The 14786-nt window shown below is 49.0% G+C and overlaps 1 protein-coding gene across 2 annotated transcripts in view; it reads right to left on the bottom strand.

The window, feature by feature from the left end:
* Window positions 1-11030, bottom strand: part of CAMSAP1 (calmodulin regulated spectrin associated protein 1) — a 94004-nt gene extending 82974 nt beyond the window's left edge. The window contains exon 1 of one of the 2 annotated variants that reach the window (XM_021671437.2): window positions 10871-11030. In XM_021671437.2, the coding sequence (XP_021527112.2) occupies window positions 10871-11030 (160 nt within the window). Of the gene's footprint in view, window positions 1-9756; window positions 9911-10870 lie in introns of those variants that run through there. The other variant, XM_012445205.3, reaches the window with a different exon arrangement.
* Between the last annotated feature and the right edge of the window lie 3756 nt (window positions 11031-14786).

Genomic DNA, 14786 nt, shown 5'->3' with positions numbered 1-14786 from the left:
AATATTCACTAAAATAGACCATTTCCTAGGCCATAAAACAAACTTTAACAAGTACAAAAGAAAAGAAATCATGTAATACATGTGCCATGCATCTTAGATGACAAAAAGGAAAAAAAAAAGAATAGAAATCAAACTGTTATCTTACCTTAATGAAATCATATGGGAAATAATAAGACAAAATAGGAAAATCTCTGTGAACACTTGAAAATTATAGTTTGAAATCACTGAGGAGTGCTATGGTCTGAATGCTTTGTATCCCTCCAAAATTCATGCTGAAACCTAATCCTCACTGTGGTAGTGTTAAGAGGTGGGGCCTTTCGGGGGGGATTAGGTCATGAGAGCTCCACCCTCATGAACGAGACTAAGGAGGCTTGGGGGAGCCCGCCCCCTTCTGCTATATGAGGACACCCAGAATGTGCAATCTATGAGGAACAGGCCCTCACCAGACACTAAATCTGTCAGCACCTTAATCTTGGAATTCTTAGCCTCCAGAACTGTGAACAATAAATCTGTCATTTATAAATTACTCAAAGGTACAGCAGTCCCTTCTTATCCCCAAGGGATAAGTTGCGAGACCCTCAGTGGATTCCTGAAATAAAATATATTTATATAGGGCTGAGTACTATACTTTCCAAAACACAAAATCTTTTTTGAGGCAAGGTCTCACTCTGATGCCCAAGCTGGAGTAGAGTGGTACAATTATAGCTCACTGTAACCTCAAATTCTCAAACAATCCTCCTACCTCAGCCTCCTGAGTAGCTGAGACTACAGGCACACAGCCACCACGCCCAGCCAATTCCTAAGGTAGAGACTAGGTCTTGCTGTGTTGCCCAGATGGTCTCAAATTCCTAAACTCAAGCAATCCTCCCACCTCAGCCTCCCAAAGTGCTTGGATGACAAGTGTGAGCCACCACGCCTGGCCCTCAAAACACACTTCTTAGGAGGATGTGAGATGAGAAAATGCCTACATGATGAGATGAAGTAGGTGGAGTACACAGGTGTAGCAGTGACCTAGCTTTAGGCTACTCCCAACCTTCTGACAACAGGTTAGAGAGAGGACTATCTGCTTGGGGAGATCCTATATCACCAAGCCATGACGTTGTCCATGGTGCGACGTCCGGAACAGAAGATACCAATGACTTAGGAGGGCAGCATATACAGTGTGGACACGCTGGACAAAGGGATGAGTCATGGTACCAGGCAAGATGGCGTGAGACTTCACCATGCTACTCAGAACAGCATGAGATTTAAAACTCATGAATTATTTCCAGAATTTTCCATGTAACATATTCAGGCCACAGCTGACACAAGGTTACTGGTAAGAGGAGACTACTAAATTTTGTTATAGCAGCCCAAATGGACTAAGACATTGAGTCAAAGTAGTTATCAAAGGAAATTGTTTAAAACATACCTAGAACTGAATGAAAATGAAAATACCACATATATGTGAGATGCAGCTACGGCACTACTAAGTGGGAAATTTATAGCACTAGAGGCTTATATTAGAAAAGAGGAAAGGTCTTAAACCAATAATAAGAGTTCCTAGCTCAAGAAACTAGAAAAAGAAGACCAAAATAAACCCAAAGGAAGCAGAAGGGAGCGAGGCAGGTATGGCTAGAAAAGGGCAACAGAAGAGGTCCTTGTGGGATGGAATGATCTGTACCTGGATTAGATAAATGTCAATATCCTAGTGTAATATTATGCTATAGTTTTAGAAGAAGTTGCCATCAGGGAAACTGAGTAAAGGGTACCAAGGATCTCTGTATAGTATTTCTTTAAAATGCATGCTAATATACAATTGTCTCCAACTGGCCAGGCATGGTGGCTCCCGCCTGTAATCCTAGCACCTTGGGAGGCTGAGGTGGAAGAATCACTTCAGTCCAGGAGTTCAAAACTAGCCTGGGCCACAGGCTAGTGGATCCCATTTCTACAAAAATAAAAATTGTTTAAAGAAAAAAGATACATACACCAATTATCTCAAAACTAAATTTTTTTTAATTAGCCTAGGATTTTAAGATACCTCATAGAAAAAGATACCCAAATGGCCAATAAGCATATAAAAATGCTTATCATTAGTCATCAGAGAAATGAATACTAAAACCATGGTGAGATATAACCCACCCACTTAAATAACTAAAATCAAGAAGACTGACCTCATCAAGTGTTGGCAAGGACACAAAGCAACTGGAACTCACGTAGGCTGCTGGCCAAAATAAGTAAGTCCCTTTGGAAAACAACTGGGCACTTTCTTAGAAAGTTACACATATGTATCTTATTATTACCCAGTAATCCCAAGCACAGCTGTTTAAGATAAATGAAAACATCTGTCCACATAATGTTCACAGAAGCTTTATTCATAATAGCCAAAAGCTGGAAATGCCCCCAAATAATCACCAACAGATGAACGGAGATATAAAACGTGAGCTAGTCATACTATGGAATATTATTACTAAGCAAAAAAGATCTACAGAATATGAATAAATTTCAAAAATACTACGCTAAGTCAAAGAAGTCAGATTAGACGCACACAGGAAACTCATCTGCAGTAACAGACCAGGGCAGTGAAGCCCTGGGTGGGTCCCACTGGGGAGGGGCCCGAGGGAAACTCAGGAGGTAATAAGAATGCTCTTTATCTTTTTTTTTTTAATTGCATTTCAGGTCTTGGGGTACATGTGAAGAACATGCAAGACTGTTGCATAGGTACACACATTGCAGTGTGATTTGCTGCCTTCTTCCCCATCACCTATATCTGGCATTTCTCCCCATGCTCTCTCCCCCCAACTCCCCATCCCCCACTGTCCCTCCCCTATTTCCCCCCCGACAGACCCCAGTGTGTGATGCTCCCCTCCCTGTGTCCATGTGTTCTCATTGTTCAACACCCAACTATAAGTGAGAACATGTGGTGTCTGATTTTCTGTTCTTGTGTCAGTTTGCTGAGAACGATGGTTTCCAGGTTTATCCATGTCTCTACAAAAGACATGAACTCATCGTTTTTTATGGCTGCGTAGTATTCCACAGTGTATATGAGCCACATTTTCCCTGTCCAGTCTAGAGTGAATCGGCAATCAACAGAATGGGAAAAAATTTTTGCAATCTACCCATCTGACAAAGGGCTAATATCCAGAATCTACAAAGAACTAAAACAGATACAGAAGAAAAAAACAAGCCCATTCAAAAGTGGGCGAAGGACATGAAGATACATTTTACAAAAGAAGACATACATGAGGCCAACAAACACATGAAAAATGCTCATCATCACTGGCCATTAGAAAAATGCAAATCAAAACTACATTGAGATACCATCTCACACCAGTTAGAATGGTGATCATTAAAAAATCTGGAGACAACGGACGCTGGAGAGGATGTGGAGAAACAGGAACACTTTTACACTGTTGGTGGGAGTGTAAATTAGTGCTCTGTCTTAATTGTGGTTGTGGTCACAACGATTTAGATTCTTCAAACAAAACTCTTAAAACCTGTGTGCTTTACCACATACAAATCACACCTTGATAAAAATGGTTCTCTCAAAGGTGGCTCACATCTATAACCCAGCACTTTGGGAGGCCAAGGCAGGAGGATATCTTGAGCCCAGGAGTTCGAGACCAGCCCTGGCAGAACTTGTCTCTATTTAAAAAAAAACAAAAAAAAAAAAGGTCTAAAACAAAAGTCTTTGCTTCATACCTTACAATGGCATTAACCATTGTACCCTAGTAGGGACTTCTCTGAAAAGCTCAGATTTCATACCTCTCTCCCCTCCTCAGAAACCTTCAGTGGTTCCCCAATTCCCACAGAGCAAATCCCCAATCAATCCGTCACCTAAAGCATTCTAAGCTCTGGCCTCAGCACTTTTTCCAGTCTAATTTCACCTTCCAACTCTGCGGCCACTACCAGCATGAGGCCACCAGCCTTTCCCACACTGTGTGCACATCACACACTCCCCTCCACTTCCCCTATTGTCCTTGCTTCTCTTAATTCATTCCCTTACCTCCATCTGGTTCTCAGGCAGTTTTCACTCTAATGGAACAACCCAGATTCCCTCAGGGGAGTCTCCCTTACTGTACCCCTCCCCTGTTCTGCCAGTAGCATTGCCCTTTACAGTGCCAGGCTCCTCAGCCTGTCATTATCGGTCTCTGTATATGCAGACACTTTCATCGCTACAGGAGGCCTGAAGAGGATACTAAAGGCCCCACAGTTCACAATGTAATGCCCAACTGAACTCATGTGAGTTTAATTTTTTTGAGACAGGATCTTGCTCTGTCACCCAGGCTGAAGTGCAGTGTCACAATTATGGCTCACTGCGGCCTCAATCTCCTGGACTCAAGTGATCCTCCCACCTCAGCCTCCCAAGTAACTGGGACCACAGGCATGCACCACCATGCCCAGTTACTTTTTACATTCTTTGTAGAGACAGAGTCTCACTCTGTTGCCCCAAACAATGCTCCCACCTCAGCCTCCCAAAGTGCTGAGATTTCAGGTGTGAGCCACCACACTCAGCCCCCAAGAGAGAGGGTCTCACTCTGTCGCCCAGGCTGAATTGCAGTGGTGTAATCTCGCTCCCGGGTTTAAGCGATTCTCCTACCTCAGCCTCCTGAGTAGCTGGAATTACAAGCACACACCACCATGCCCAGCTAATTTTTGTATTTTTAGTAGAGAAGGGGTTTCGCTATATGTTGGCCAAGCTGGTCTCAATCTCCTGACCTCAAGTGATCCACCCACTTCAGCCTCCCAAAGTGCAGGGATTACAGGCGTGAGCCATCGTGCTCAGCATTAAAGATCTTTTCTACAGTGATAACAAAGTTATGAAAGTAGAAAAATGTTACAAAATAATGACTGTAAATATTTCTGTCAAGGACACCACTGTTCCCATATCTGGGCTCCCCATGACAGTCCAGCTAATCATAACTCACTCTTGGCCACTTCCCACACCCACTGTCAGCCAGTCCAGCTCCATGCATTCAGCTTTTAAATCTGTTGGCTCCATCTACCCTTCCTATTCCCTCTCCAGACAGACAGGCAAGTCCATGGGCACAGTAAATTGACTCACTCACACACTCTGGGAGGCCAAGGTGGGAGCACTCCTTGAGCCCAGGAGTTTGAAACCAGCCTGGGGAACACAGGGAAACTCCACCCCTACAAAAACTAATAATTAATTAATTAACCGGACCTGGAGGTGCAGGCCTATGGTCCTAGCTGTGGTCCTAGCTACTTTGGAGGCCGAGGTGGAAGGATCACTTGAGGTCAAGGCTGCAGTAAGCTGTGATCATGCCACTGCACTCCAGCCTGGGCAACAGAGCAAGACCATGTCTCAAAAACATGAAAAGATGAACAGGCAAGTCTTTGGCATTTCAAGCTTAATGACATCAGCTCTCAGACAGCAGTACACCTGTCTATGGCCTCTACCCACTCCGACCTGCTAAAAACATCTTCCCAGGCTCGCTCTCCTCCTATTTAAAATCGCTTCCAGGAACACATCATCAAAGAAATCCCCAGCCAAACTGAGCACTGTAAACAACCTGGCCCCAGACTATTTTCCAAACTAATCACTTACTATTCCAGTCCACAAATCCTCTGCCTCAACAAGGTTAATCTACTCAGTATACCCAAAGACACCTCTCCTCTGCACAGGGCTGCAGCCAGCCACCCTCCCTCTGCTCTTGGGGGCTAAGCATTCAACAAGTATTTGAGCACTCCGTACTGTGGACACAGCAGTAAGTGGGACAACCATAACCCCTGGCCTCACAGAGACACACACATAACTAGGCAGCAGGTGGTTCTCAGGACACCTCTGCAGAGGAAAGGTCATGCTAGCTGCACCAACCAGCAACTCCCACAGTATCTAGTACCACCTAGCAGGTGCTCAGAAGCATTTGAAGACGCTCTGTAACCCCCATCTCAAAAACACCCAAATCCCTTGTCAAGAACAACCAAAGATGATATGAGTATACAATCTAAACTCATAAACCAATAATCTGAACAAGTCATCACTTTCAGAAATGTGGCAATGTGCTCACAAGTGTGCTGCCATCAAGAGCAGGCTCTTTACACCAAGACTCCAGCCACTGCTGCCCTCCTCAGGGAGGAAGAGACACCATGGTTTCACAGTCAGTCTGGAGCTGGAAAGGGGTTCTGAGCACAGATTTCATTTTAACCAAAAGTCACTATGATGAAACAATATGGCGACCCTCTGGAGTTGATTATAAAGGGGATTTGCTCATACTATCAAGTAAGCAAACTGCAACTCTTCCTGTTGTCTATATAATGAAACAGCTGGTCCCTGAGATGGGGACTAAAACCCAGGCTTCACAGGCCACAGCACCCTCACACTGACTTCTTATTCCATAACACGGTTTCCAAATCAATAGTTTAAATTACTCTAGCAAGAGTGAGAGAACAAGGAGGAGGGACCTGACCATTCCTCCCAACAGTGTGCCTCTGGGCAGGCCATGTGCTGTCAGTAAAGCCACGGGATGAACTCCTGAACCCTGAGCTCCCATCCAGTGCCCTAGGGTTCAGGGCAGCTCAGCTCTGCACAAAGAGAAAACTTGGCTTCCAATGAGCTACACGGCAACATCCTTGCAAATAGTTGAGCGCATGCTAGTACCTTCCCTGAGTTGTTTTTTAACACTGTCCATGAGAGATAATAAAAACTTGCTCTCCACACTGTCCCCTGAAACCAAGGCCCAGATACCTCCGAGTTTCCTAAGGGCACGTATAAAATGCACAGTGGACGAGATCAAAGCCAGGACTGCACTGCTCTAGACCAGCATGCTACGCTGTAAAATAAATGGAACTTAAGCCACCCCTCGAAACTTCTCTTACCAATTTATTACAAATTTCACTCAAACATCACCACAAAACACGGTGACTAAGCAGGTTCTGTGTCTTCTTATAGACATTTTTAAGTGAACAATTTTCAACATGTCCAATACATTATTCCTAAAAAAATAATGAAAACACTGTCAATGAAGTAAGAGTTACCAAAAGAAAGGCAGGGGGATCTAAAAATAAAAGCCCAAGACAGCCCACAATTCTTGGCTGTGGCCCCAGAGAAGAATGAAACTGGAGGAAGTGTTTCTGCACAGCCATATGCCACAAGGCCTCGCCAAGGGCAAGCTCTCCTGAGCCTACCCGCTTACTACAATGGCAGACTGGTGGCCCCAAAGACACCATGAATCTCCAAAGGCAAATGCAAAGCAAGACAGCAGGCAGCCCTGGAGTTTCGGCATGCTTTCCATCTTTACACAAATCGAAGATGGGCTTTATTTAGCATCTAATGAGCAATCCTATAACAAGTTAAATATTTAAGCCACTTTCACCATCATACCCCCAAAAGTGATTTCCGATTAAAGCATCCATATTGAAAGAAGCATGTCTGATTAACTGAAAACTAAGCTGGAGAAGTCCATGGAGACACTGGATTAGAAGAACTGTTGCGGGGGACACCCACACTATCCTACCAAACCCTCCCCCACTCAGTCTCTTACAAGACACAGCCACGCTGGGTAGCAGCGAATCTCACACCCAGGCTGTGCCTCCTTACAACAACATAAGTCACGTAAGGAGAGGTGAAGCAAGTCTTTCGGTCATCTGAATTGGGGTCTCTCAAATCTGTAAATTTAAGCAAAGATTCTCCATTTTTACAGTTTTACACAGGAAGGCCAAGCATGGTGCCTCACACCTGTAATTCAAGCACTTTGGGAGGCCAAGGCGAGCAGACCACCTGAGCCCAGGAGTTTGAAACTAGCCTGGGCAAATAGTAAGACCCCATTTTTACAAAAATAAAAATTTTTTAAAGAAAAACTCCATCTATACAAAAAAATACAAAAATTAACCAGGAATGGTGGTATGCCTGTAGTCCCAACTACTCAGGATGCTGAGGCAGGAAGATCACTTGAGCCTGGGAAGCAGAGGCTGCAATGAGCCGAGGTCACACCACTGCACTCCAGCCTGGCCAACAGTGCAAGACTCTGTCCCCCACAAAAAAAGAAAATTACAGCTGGGCGCAGTAGCTCACACCTATAATCCCAGCACTCTGGGACGCCGAGGCGGGCAGATCACAAGGTCAATGGTTCAAGACCAGCCTAACCAACGTGGTGAAACCCCATCTCTACTAAAAATACAAAAATGAGCAGGGCGTGGTGGAGCAAGCCTGTAATCCCAGCTACTTGGGAGGCTGAGGCAGGAGAATCACTTGAACCTAGGAAAGGAAGCTTGTGGTGAGCTGAGATTGAGCCACTGCACTCCAGCCTGGGCAACATAGCAAGTCTCCATCTCAAAAAAAAGAAAAGAAAAGAAAAAAGAAAAATTACACAGGAAGCTGAAGCAGGAGGATCAATGGAGCCCAGGAGTTGGAGATCAGCCTGGGAAACATAGGCAGACCCCGTCTCAACCTCCTGGACTCAAGTGACCTTCCCACCTTTGCCTCCAAGTCACTGGAATTACAAGCATAAACCACCAGCTGGGTGTGGTGGCTCATGCCTGTAATCCCAACACTTTGGAGGCCGAGGTGGATGGATCGCCTGAGGTAAGGAGTTCAACAGCAGCCTGGCCAACATGGTGAAACCCTGTCTCTACTGAAAATACAAAAATTAGCCTGGCGTGGTGGCATGCACCTGTAATGCCAGCTACTCAGGAGGCTGAGACAGAAGAATCACTGGAACCCAGGAGGCAGAGGCTGCAGTGAGCCAAGATCGTGCCTCTGCACTCCAGCCTGGGCAACAGAGCAAGGCTCCATTTCAAAAAATAAATAAAACAAGTATAAACCACCACACACGCTTAAAACTTTTTTTTTTTTTGCAATTACATATGCTTCCTTGTGAAGTAAGGTACAGAATGTAAATGCCCTCTGTCTCGGCAAAAATTAGTAGAAACCAGACCGCCTCAAATAGAGGTCTGATGTACGAAGGCACTGTTGCCCACCAGTAAGGAGCACTCTGGTCTCAGACCCTAAGATGATATCCAGTCTTCTCCAGCTCCTGCTCCTGTTTCTTTTCTTTAAATGTCCCACCTTTTTAATAATTCCAAAACCCGAAAGCCCATTTTAGTATCAGATTCTGAATTCATCATCTGATGAGTCAACAAGTATTAAAAAGTGATCCGGTACTGGAACTGAAACGAGACGAAGCCAATACTACCACAGAGGGACGCATATTTCTTTCTGAATAGCTGACAAATCCCATGCCGAATGCCAACGCTAAATGCAAGGAAATAAAAATGCAGGCACCTTGCTAAAGAAATTGGAAAGCAAACCATGAAAGTTCTTTTTACAGCAATTAGTCTAACAACCGCTACCTGAGCCCTCAGCCCTCTCCACATAGAAAATCTTAAAAACACAAGCAGGAGTAAAACCTTGTGCATGGACCCCAGGAGCCACGGCCAAGAATGCGCTGGGCCCCCCAGCAACCACGGGAGCCCAGCCAGCACCCACAAGCAGCTGCGGTGGACAGGCCTCGGTGAGACGCTCCACAGCAGTGGAAAAGAATGCAGAGACGTGACGATGAAGTCGGGAAGAACCTAAGAACCTAACGTGGAATAATGGAATTACAAAAGCCAGTCTCAGAAAGAGACATCACTGGTAAAGGTGTGAACAAAGTAGAGTTAGCGGTGTGAGCACATACAGCAAAATACAAAGAAAAGCAAAACAGTGACCGACACGAGGTGCGAGGCAGGTGAGCCCAGGCAGGCAGCAGTGATAGCCAGGTGTCCGCTCTCGGGCGATTCTTGACACCTGACTCAAATTTTATATACACATCTTACCAATTCCGTTCTCAAAAAACCATGTGAAGTCATGGATGTGGCAGTGTTTCTCCATCATTACAACACAAAAAGTCAAAGTAAGGTTCCACTGAGCCAGCAAACAAGCACTGTAAAACTGAAAACTGTCAAAGGAAAAACTCTTTCCCAGTGACTCCCTGCACAGTACAAACACCAGTTCGAAATAAGGCTGTGGATTTAATCCCTAAAACTGATAAAACGTGTTTGTCCTTATGACTAACTCGAGTCTAGCTGAGGCACAGGCCACCGTCAAAAAGGGCAACGCCTGCTCAGCGTTTTCCAAACTGGTCACCTGAACTCTTCTCTGGAAGGGTTCTGTCTCCTTTAGTCTTACTCTAAAAAGGGTAATTTTTCACCAGAATAAAGGCAATTTTTTTTAGAATGCTTCAAATGAAAAGAGGATTACACAAGGGTTATCTTAATTTTGTACCTGAAACAAAGCACCTGAAATTAACAGAGAAGTCAGCCACTTAAGAGAATCACTAGGGCCGTCCTGTTCCCAGGGCACCAAACAGGAGCGTCTTAATCCGCTAAGCACATTAGGGCCTAACAAACTGGACTCCGTAACAAGGTTACCTAGTTCTTCCAAACAGGAATTAACCGGAGGGGATCATTAGGATTAAGCACGATCCGCGGAATACCCAATTTCGAGTTGGGGAATCCAACAGCTGATGACTTTAAGTATCAAAACTCATAACAAGCAAAAGGCTTGGAATCACAGGTCCGGCACTAGACGGTGCCCGGCGCGCTGGGAAGCGGCGCCTCACACGGCGGCCCGGGTCCCCGCGGTCCCTCCCGCGCCCAGGACCGGGCGGCTCCTCTCCACCGCCAATAGGAGGCTCGGGGCACTCCCGAACAGGAGCGGAAGCCCCGACCCACGCCGCCCCGCGCCGCGGGGACGCCCACTCGCCAGGTGACCGCGTCCCCACGCTCCCCGTTGCCCGGGCGCCGCCGGGACCTCGGAGACGGCCCAGTCCCGACCCTGTGCGGACGCGGCACAAAGGCGCGGCGCGCGGACCCCGACCCCGACCGCGTCCCCCGGCCCCGGCCCCGGCCCCGGCCCCGGCCCCCGACCCCCGTACCCCGCCCGGCCCACCTCGGCCGTAGGCCTTGGCGCAGATCCACTGCAGGTTGGCGGCGATCTTGGCGCGCGCCGCGTCGTAGCGGTCCAGGGGCACGAGGTCGGCGGCGCCGTCCGGCGGGGCCTCCATCTTCCTCCAGCCCTCGGCAGCGGCGCGGCCGCCCGCGTCCACCATCTGCAGACAAAGGGCTGAGGCGGCGGCCCGGCCGCAACAAAGGCGGCGCCGCCGCCCCTCGCCGCGCCGGGCCCGGTGCTCCCCGAGCCCCCACCCAGCCCCGCAGCCGGCCCGCCGGGAGGGGCGCCTGAGCGCTGCCCCCGCCTCACCTCACAGCCGCCGCCGTCGCCGCCCCCGCGATGGCTGCATGCTGCGGGCGCCGAGCCCGGGCGGAGGAGGCGCCGAGCCCGCGGCTCAGCGAGGCGGCGAAGGGAGGGCGCGGGCCGGGGACCCGGACGGGGACGGGGACGGGGGCGGGGGCGGGCGCGGGCCGGGGGCGGCGGCGGCGCGTGCGCAGCCCCGGGTGAGCGGTGGCGGCGACAGCGGCAGCCGAGGCGGCGGCCAAGAAGCGGGAGCGCGCTCACCGCCGCGGCCTCGCACAGGCGCAGTAGGCACCGCCCGCCACCCCGCCTCTGGCCCCGCCCCAAGCTCCGCTCCCAGCTCTCGCCAGCCCCGCCCCTTTCCGCAAGCGCAGTAGGTAGCAACCGCCGGCCTGTGCCCGCCCCGCCCCTTTCCGCAGGCGCAGTGAGCATCGCCCCGCCCCGCCCCGCCCCCTTCCGCAGGCGCAGTAGGACCCGGCCCTGTCCGTGCCTGTTCTGCTGCTCCGAGGCCTCCGCGCGGGGCGCGGGGTAGGCGGGGCGGGGTGGGCGGAGTGGGTTCGCGGCAGGGACCCGTCAGAGCCCGGAGCCGCCCTCAGTCCGCGCCGTGCCTCCTCTTCTGGCCTGGCTGGTCCCCACCTCAGCCACAGCGGAGCCTCCTGGCCGACAGAGCTCTCCTCGCCAGCGCCCTGGGGACCGCGTGGGTGTGGCCGGCGGCGACCTCGGCAGGCGACATTCCGGCGGACTGGCACCAGGTGGACCTGCCACGGTCTCCAGGCCCCATCCCGGTCCAGGGAAGGTGGGCGTTTGGACCCCTGAGGCCCAAGCAGGTGCAGCCCCGCAGGCGCATCCCCCGGAAGGGGCGCAGACTTCGTTTCCCTGGAGCCTGCGTCGTGGTCCCGCACTGAGCTGAGAATGACGGGAACGCGTGAGAATTTGCATTCCGAGGATTTCGTCTGAGAACCTCACCGCCGGGATAGAGAACTGCCCCCAGGAGAGCCTGCCCACGTGCCGCCGGGAGAGGCCGAGCTTCCAGGGAGCAGGCGCCCGGCGCGGGGCTTCCAGCCTGTCTGTCCCTGGACGAGCCACCCTATGCCAAAGGCGGAGCATGTGTGAAATGCCAGGCGCCCAGAGGACCCAGGCAGTCATTCACACACCGACTCACGTGCAGGCTTCAATTCAGCGTTGAGGCCATTTGGGGCTGGGCTTTTTTGATGACTGATTTGATGCGTAGTTTTTTGGTTACTAATTGTCTTTACTTGTTATAGGTCTGTTCTGATTGTCTGTTTCTTTTTGGGTCTGCCATTTGAAAAGAACACGGGGCGGGCGGGGTGGTCAAGGAAAGCCATAGGAAGAGGACACTTATTTAAGCAAAGGGCAGCGGGAGGTCAGGGTCAAGGATGAGGATGTCTGCAGAAGTAGCATCTTGGGCAGGGGGCGAGAGCCTGGTGTGTAAGAAACACAGCAGAGACCCCTAAGTCGAGAACGCAGGAGCAGGAGGGACTGGTGGGAAATGGGAGGTAGGGGTATGGAGGGATGCAGGCAGGTCCCACACAATTAGAACTGGGGCCCCTTCTCTGCAGGAAATGGGCGGCCGTCGGAAGACTGAGCACAGGGAAGGATGTGACTGACCCTTTAAAAGGATCATTCTGATTCCTGAGTGAAGAACAGACTAGGAAGTGTTGGGAAGGAGGCAGGAGGCCATCCAGTGACAGATGGGATATGGAGTGTGACCCAGAAGGGTCAAGAGTGACTTCAAGGGCTTTTCGTATACTGATCTTGTATCCTGCAACCTTGCTAAACCCATTTATCAGTTCTTCCAGTCTTTTAGTGGATTCTTTGGGATTTTCTCTATACAAAAGCATGTCATCAGTGATTAGAGATCATTTTACCTCCTCCTTTCTAATCTGGATGTCTTTTATTTCTCCTCCTTGCCCTGGCTAGAACCTCCGGTGAAATATTGAATAGAAGCAGCAAGAGTGGACCTCCTTGTCTTGCTCCTGATCTCAGGAGAAGGCATCCAGTCTTTCACCATTGGGTATGATAGCTGTGGGTGCTTCAAAAATAGGTTTTATCAAGCTGGGCACAGTGGCTCACACTTTTAATCCCAGCACTTTGGGAGGCCGAGGCAGACAGATCACTTGAGGTCAGGAGTTCGAGACCAGCCTGGCCAACATGGAGAAACCCCATCTCTACTAAAAATACAAAGAATTGGCCGAGCATAGAGGTGGGTGCCTGTAATCCCAGCTACTGAAGAGGCTGAGACAGGAGAATTACTTGAATTCATGAGGCAGAGGTTGCAGTGAGTCGAGATTGTGCCACTGCACTCCAGCCTGGGTGACAGAGTAAGACATTGTCTCAAAAAAAACAACAAAAAAAATTGGTTTTATCAGGTTGAGGGAGTACCCTTTTTTTTTTTTTAGACAGTTTTGCTCTTTTTGCCCAGGCTGGAGTGCAGTGGCATGATCTTGGCTTACTGCAACCTCTGCCTCTCAGGTTCAAGCGATTCTCCTGCCTCAGCCTCCCGAGTAGCTGGGATTACAAGTGCATGCCACCATGCCCAGCTAATTCTGTATTTTCAGTAGAGACAGGGTTTTACTGTGTTGGTCAGGCTGGTCTTGAACTCCTGAACTCCGGTAATCCACCTGCCTCGGCCTCCCAAAGTGCTGGAATTACAGGCGTGAGCCACTGTGCCCGGCTGAGGAAGTTCCCTTCTATTCCTACTTTGTTGAGTGTGTTTATCATGAAAAGGTGTGGGATTTGGTCAAATGATTTTTCCGTATCCATTGAGATGATCGTGGGGGTTTTTTCCTTATTCTGGTAATGTGGTGTGTTGCATTAACTGACTTTCAGATATTGAAAAGATATTTATCCCCTGCAGTCAGAAGATAAATTCCAGTTGTTCATGGAGTATCTCTCTTCCTGGATTCAGTTTAACACCATTTGGCTGAGTGATTTTTTTATCCATATGCATCATAGACACTAAAGTTTTGTGGTGTCCGTGTCTGGTTTCGGTATCAGGGTCCTACTGGCCTCATCAAATGAATTGGAAATATTCCTTCTTCTTCTATTTTTTTTTTTATTTTTTGAAAGAGTTTGTGAACAATTGTTTTGTTTTTTTTTTCTTGAAGATAGGGGTTCACTGTATCATCCAGGCTGGTCTCCAACTCCTGCCCTCAACTGATCTTCCCACCTCAAGCCTCCTGAGTAGCAGGGATCACAGGCACAAGCCACTGGGCCCAGCTTTAATTCTTTAGTGTTTGATAGGATTCATCATTGAAGCCATTTGTGTCTGGGGATCTTGATTACTTATTTTGATTACTAATTCAATCTCTTTACTTGTTAGATCGTCAGTTTGTGTCTTTAGAGGAATTTGTCTAAGTTCCAGTGTTTCGGGCCTAAGCAATTTTAAGGACAAAGGTATCCCTAGCCAAGATGGGAAAGGCCAGGGCAGGGTGGTACAGGGGAGGGGTCAGAGTTTGGATGTGTTGCATCTCAGATGCCTGCTGGGCCCCCTCACAGAAACGCTGGTGGGCAGTTGGATGAGCGACTCAGCGGCGTGGCCCAGGTTGGAGGCTCGGAGGTATCACCGCAGACAGAGCCTTTAGAGCTGTGAGGC

This window comes from Aotus nancymaae, unplaced genomic scaffold, assembly GCF_030222135.1.
Source record: "Aotus nancymaae isolate 86718 unplaced genomic scaffold, 86718_ANA_hifiasm-v0.15.2.pri h1tg000063l, whole genome shotgun sequence".
NCBI lineage: Eukaryota > Metazoa > Chordata > Mammalia > Primates > Aotidae > Aotus > Aotus nancymaae.
The sequence above is the reverse complement of the archived record's forward strand: the minus strand, read 5'-3'. Positions and strand labels throughout refer to the sequence as shown.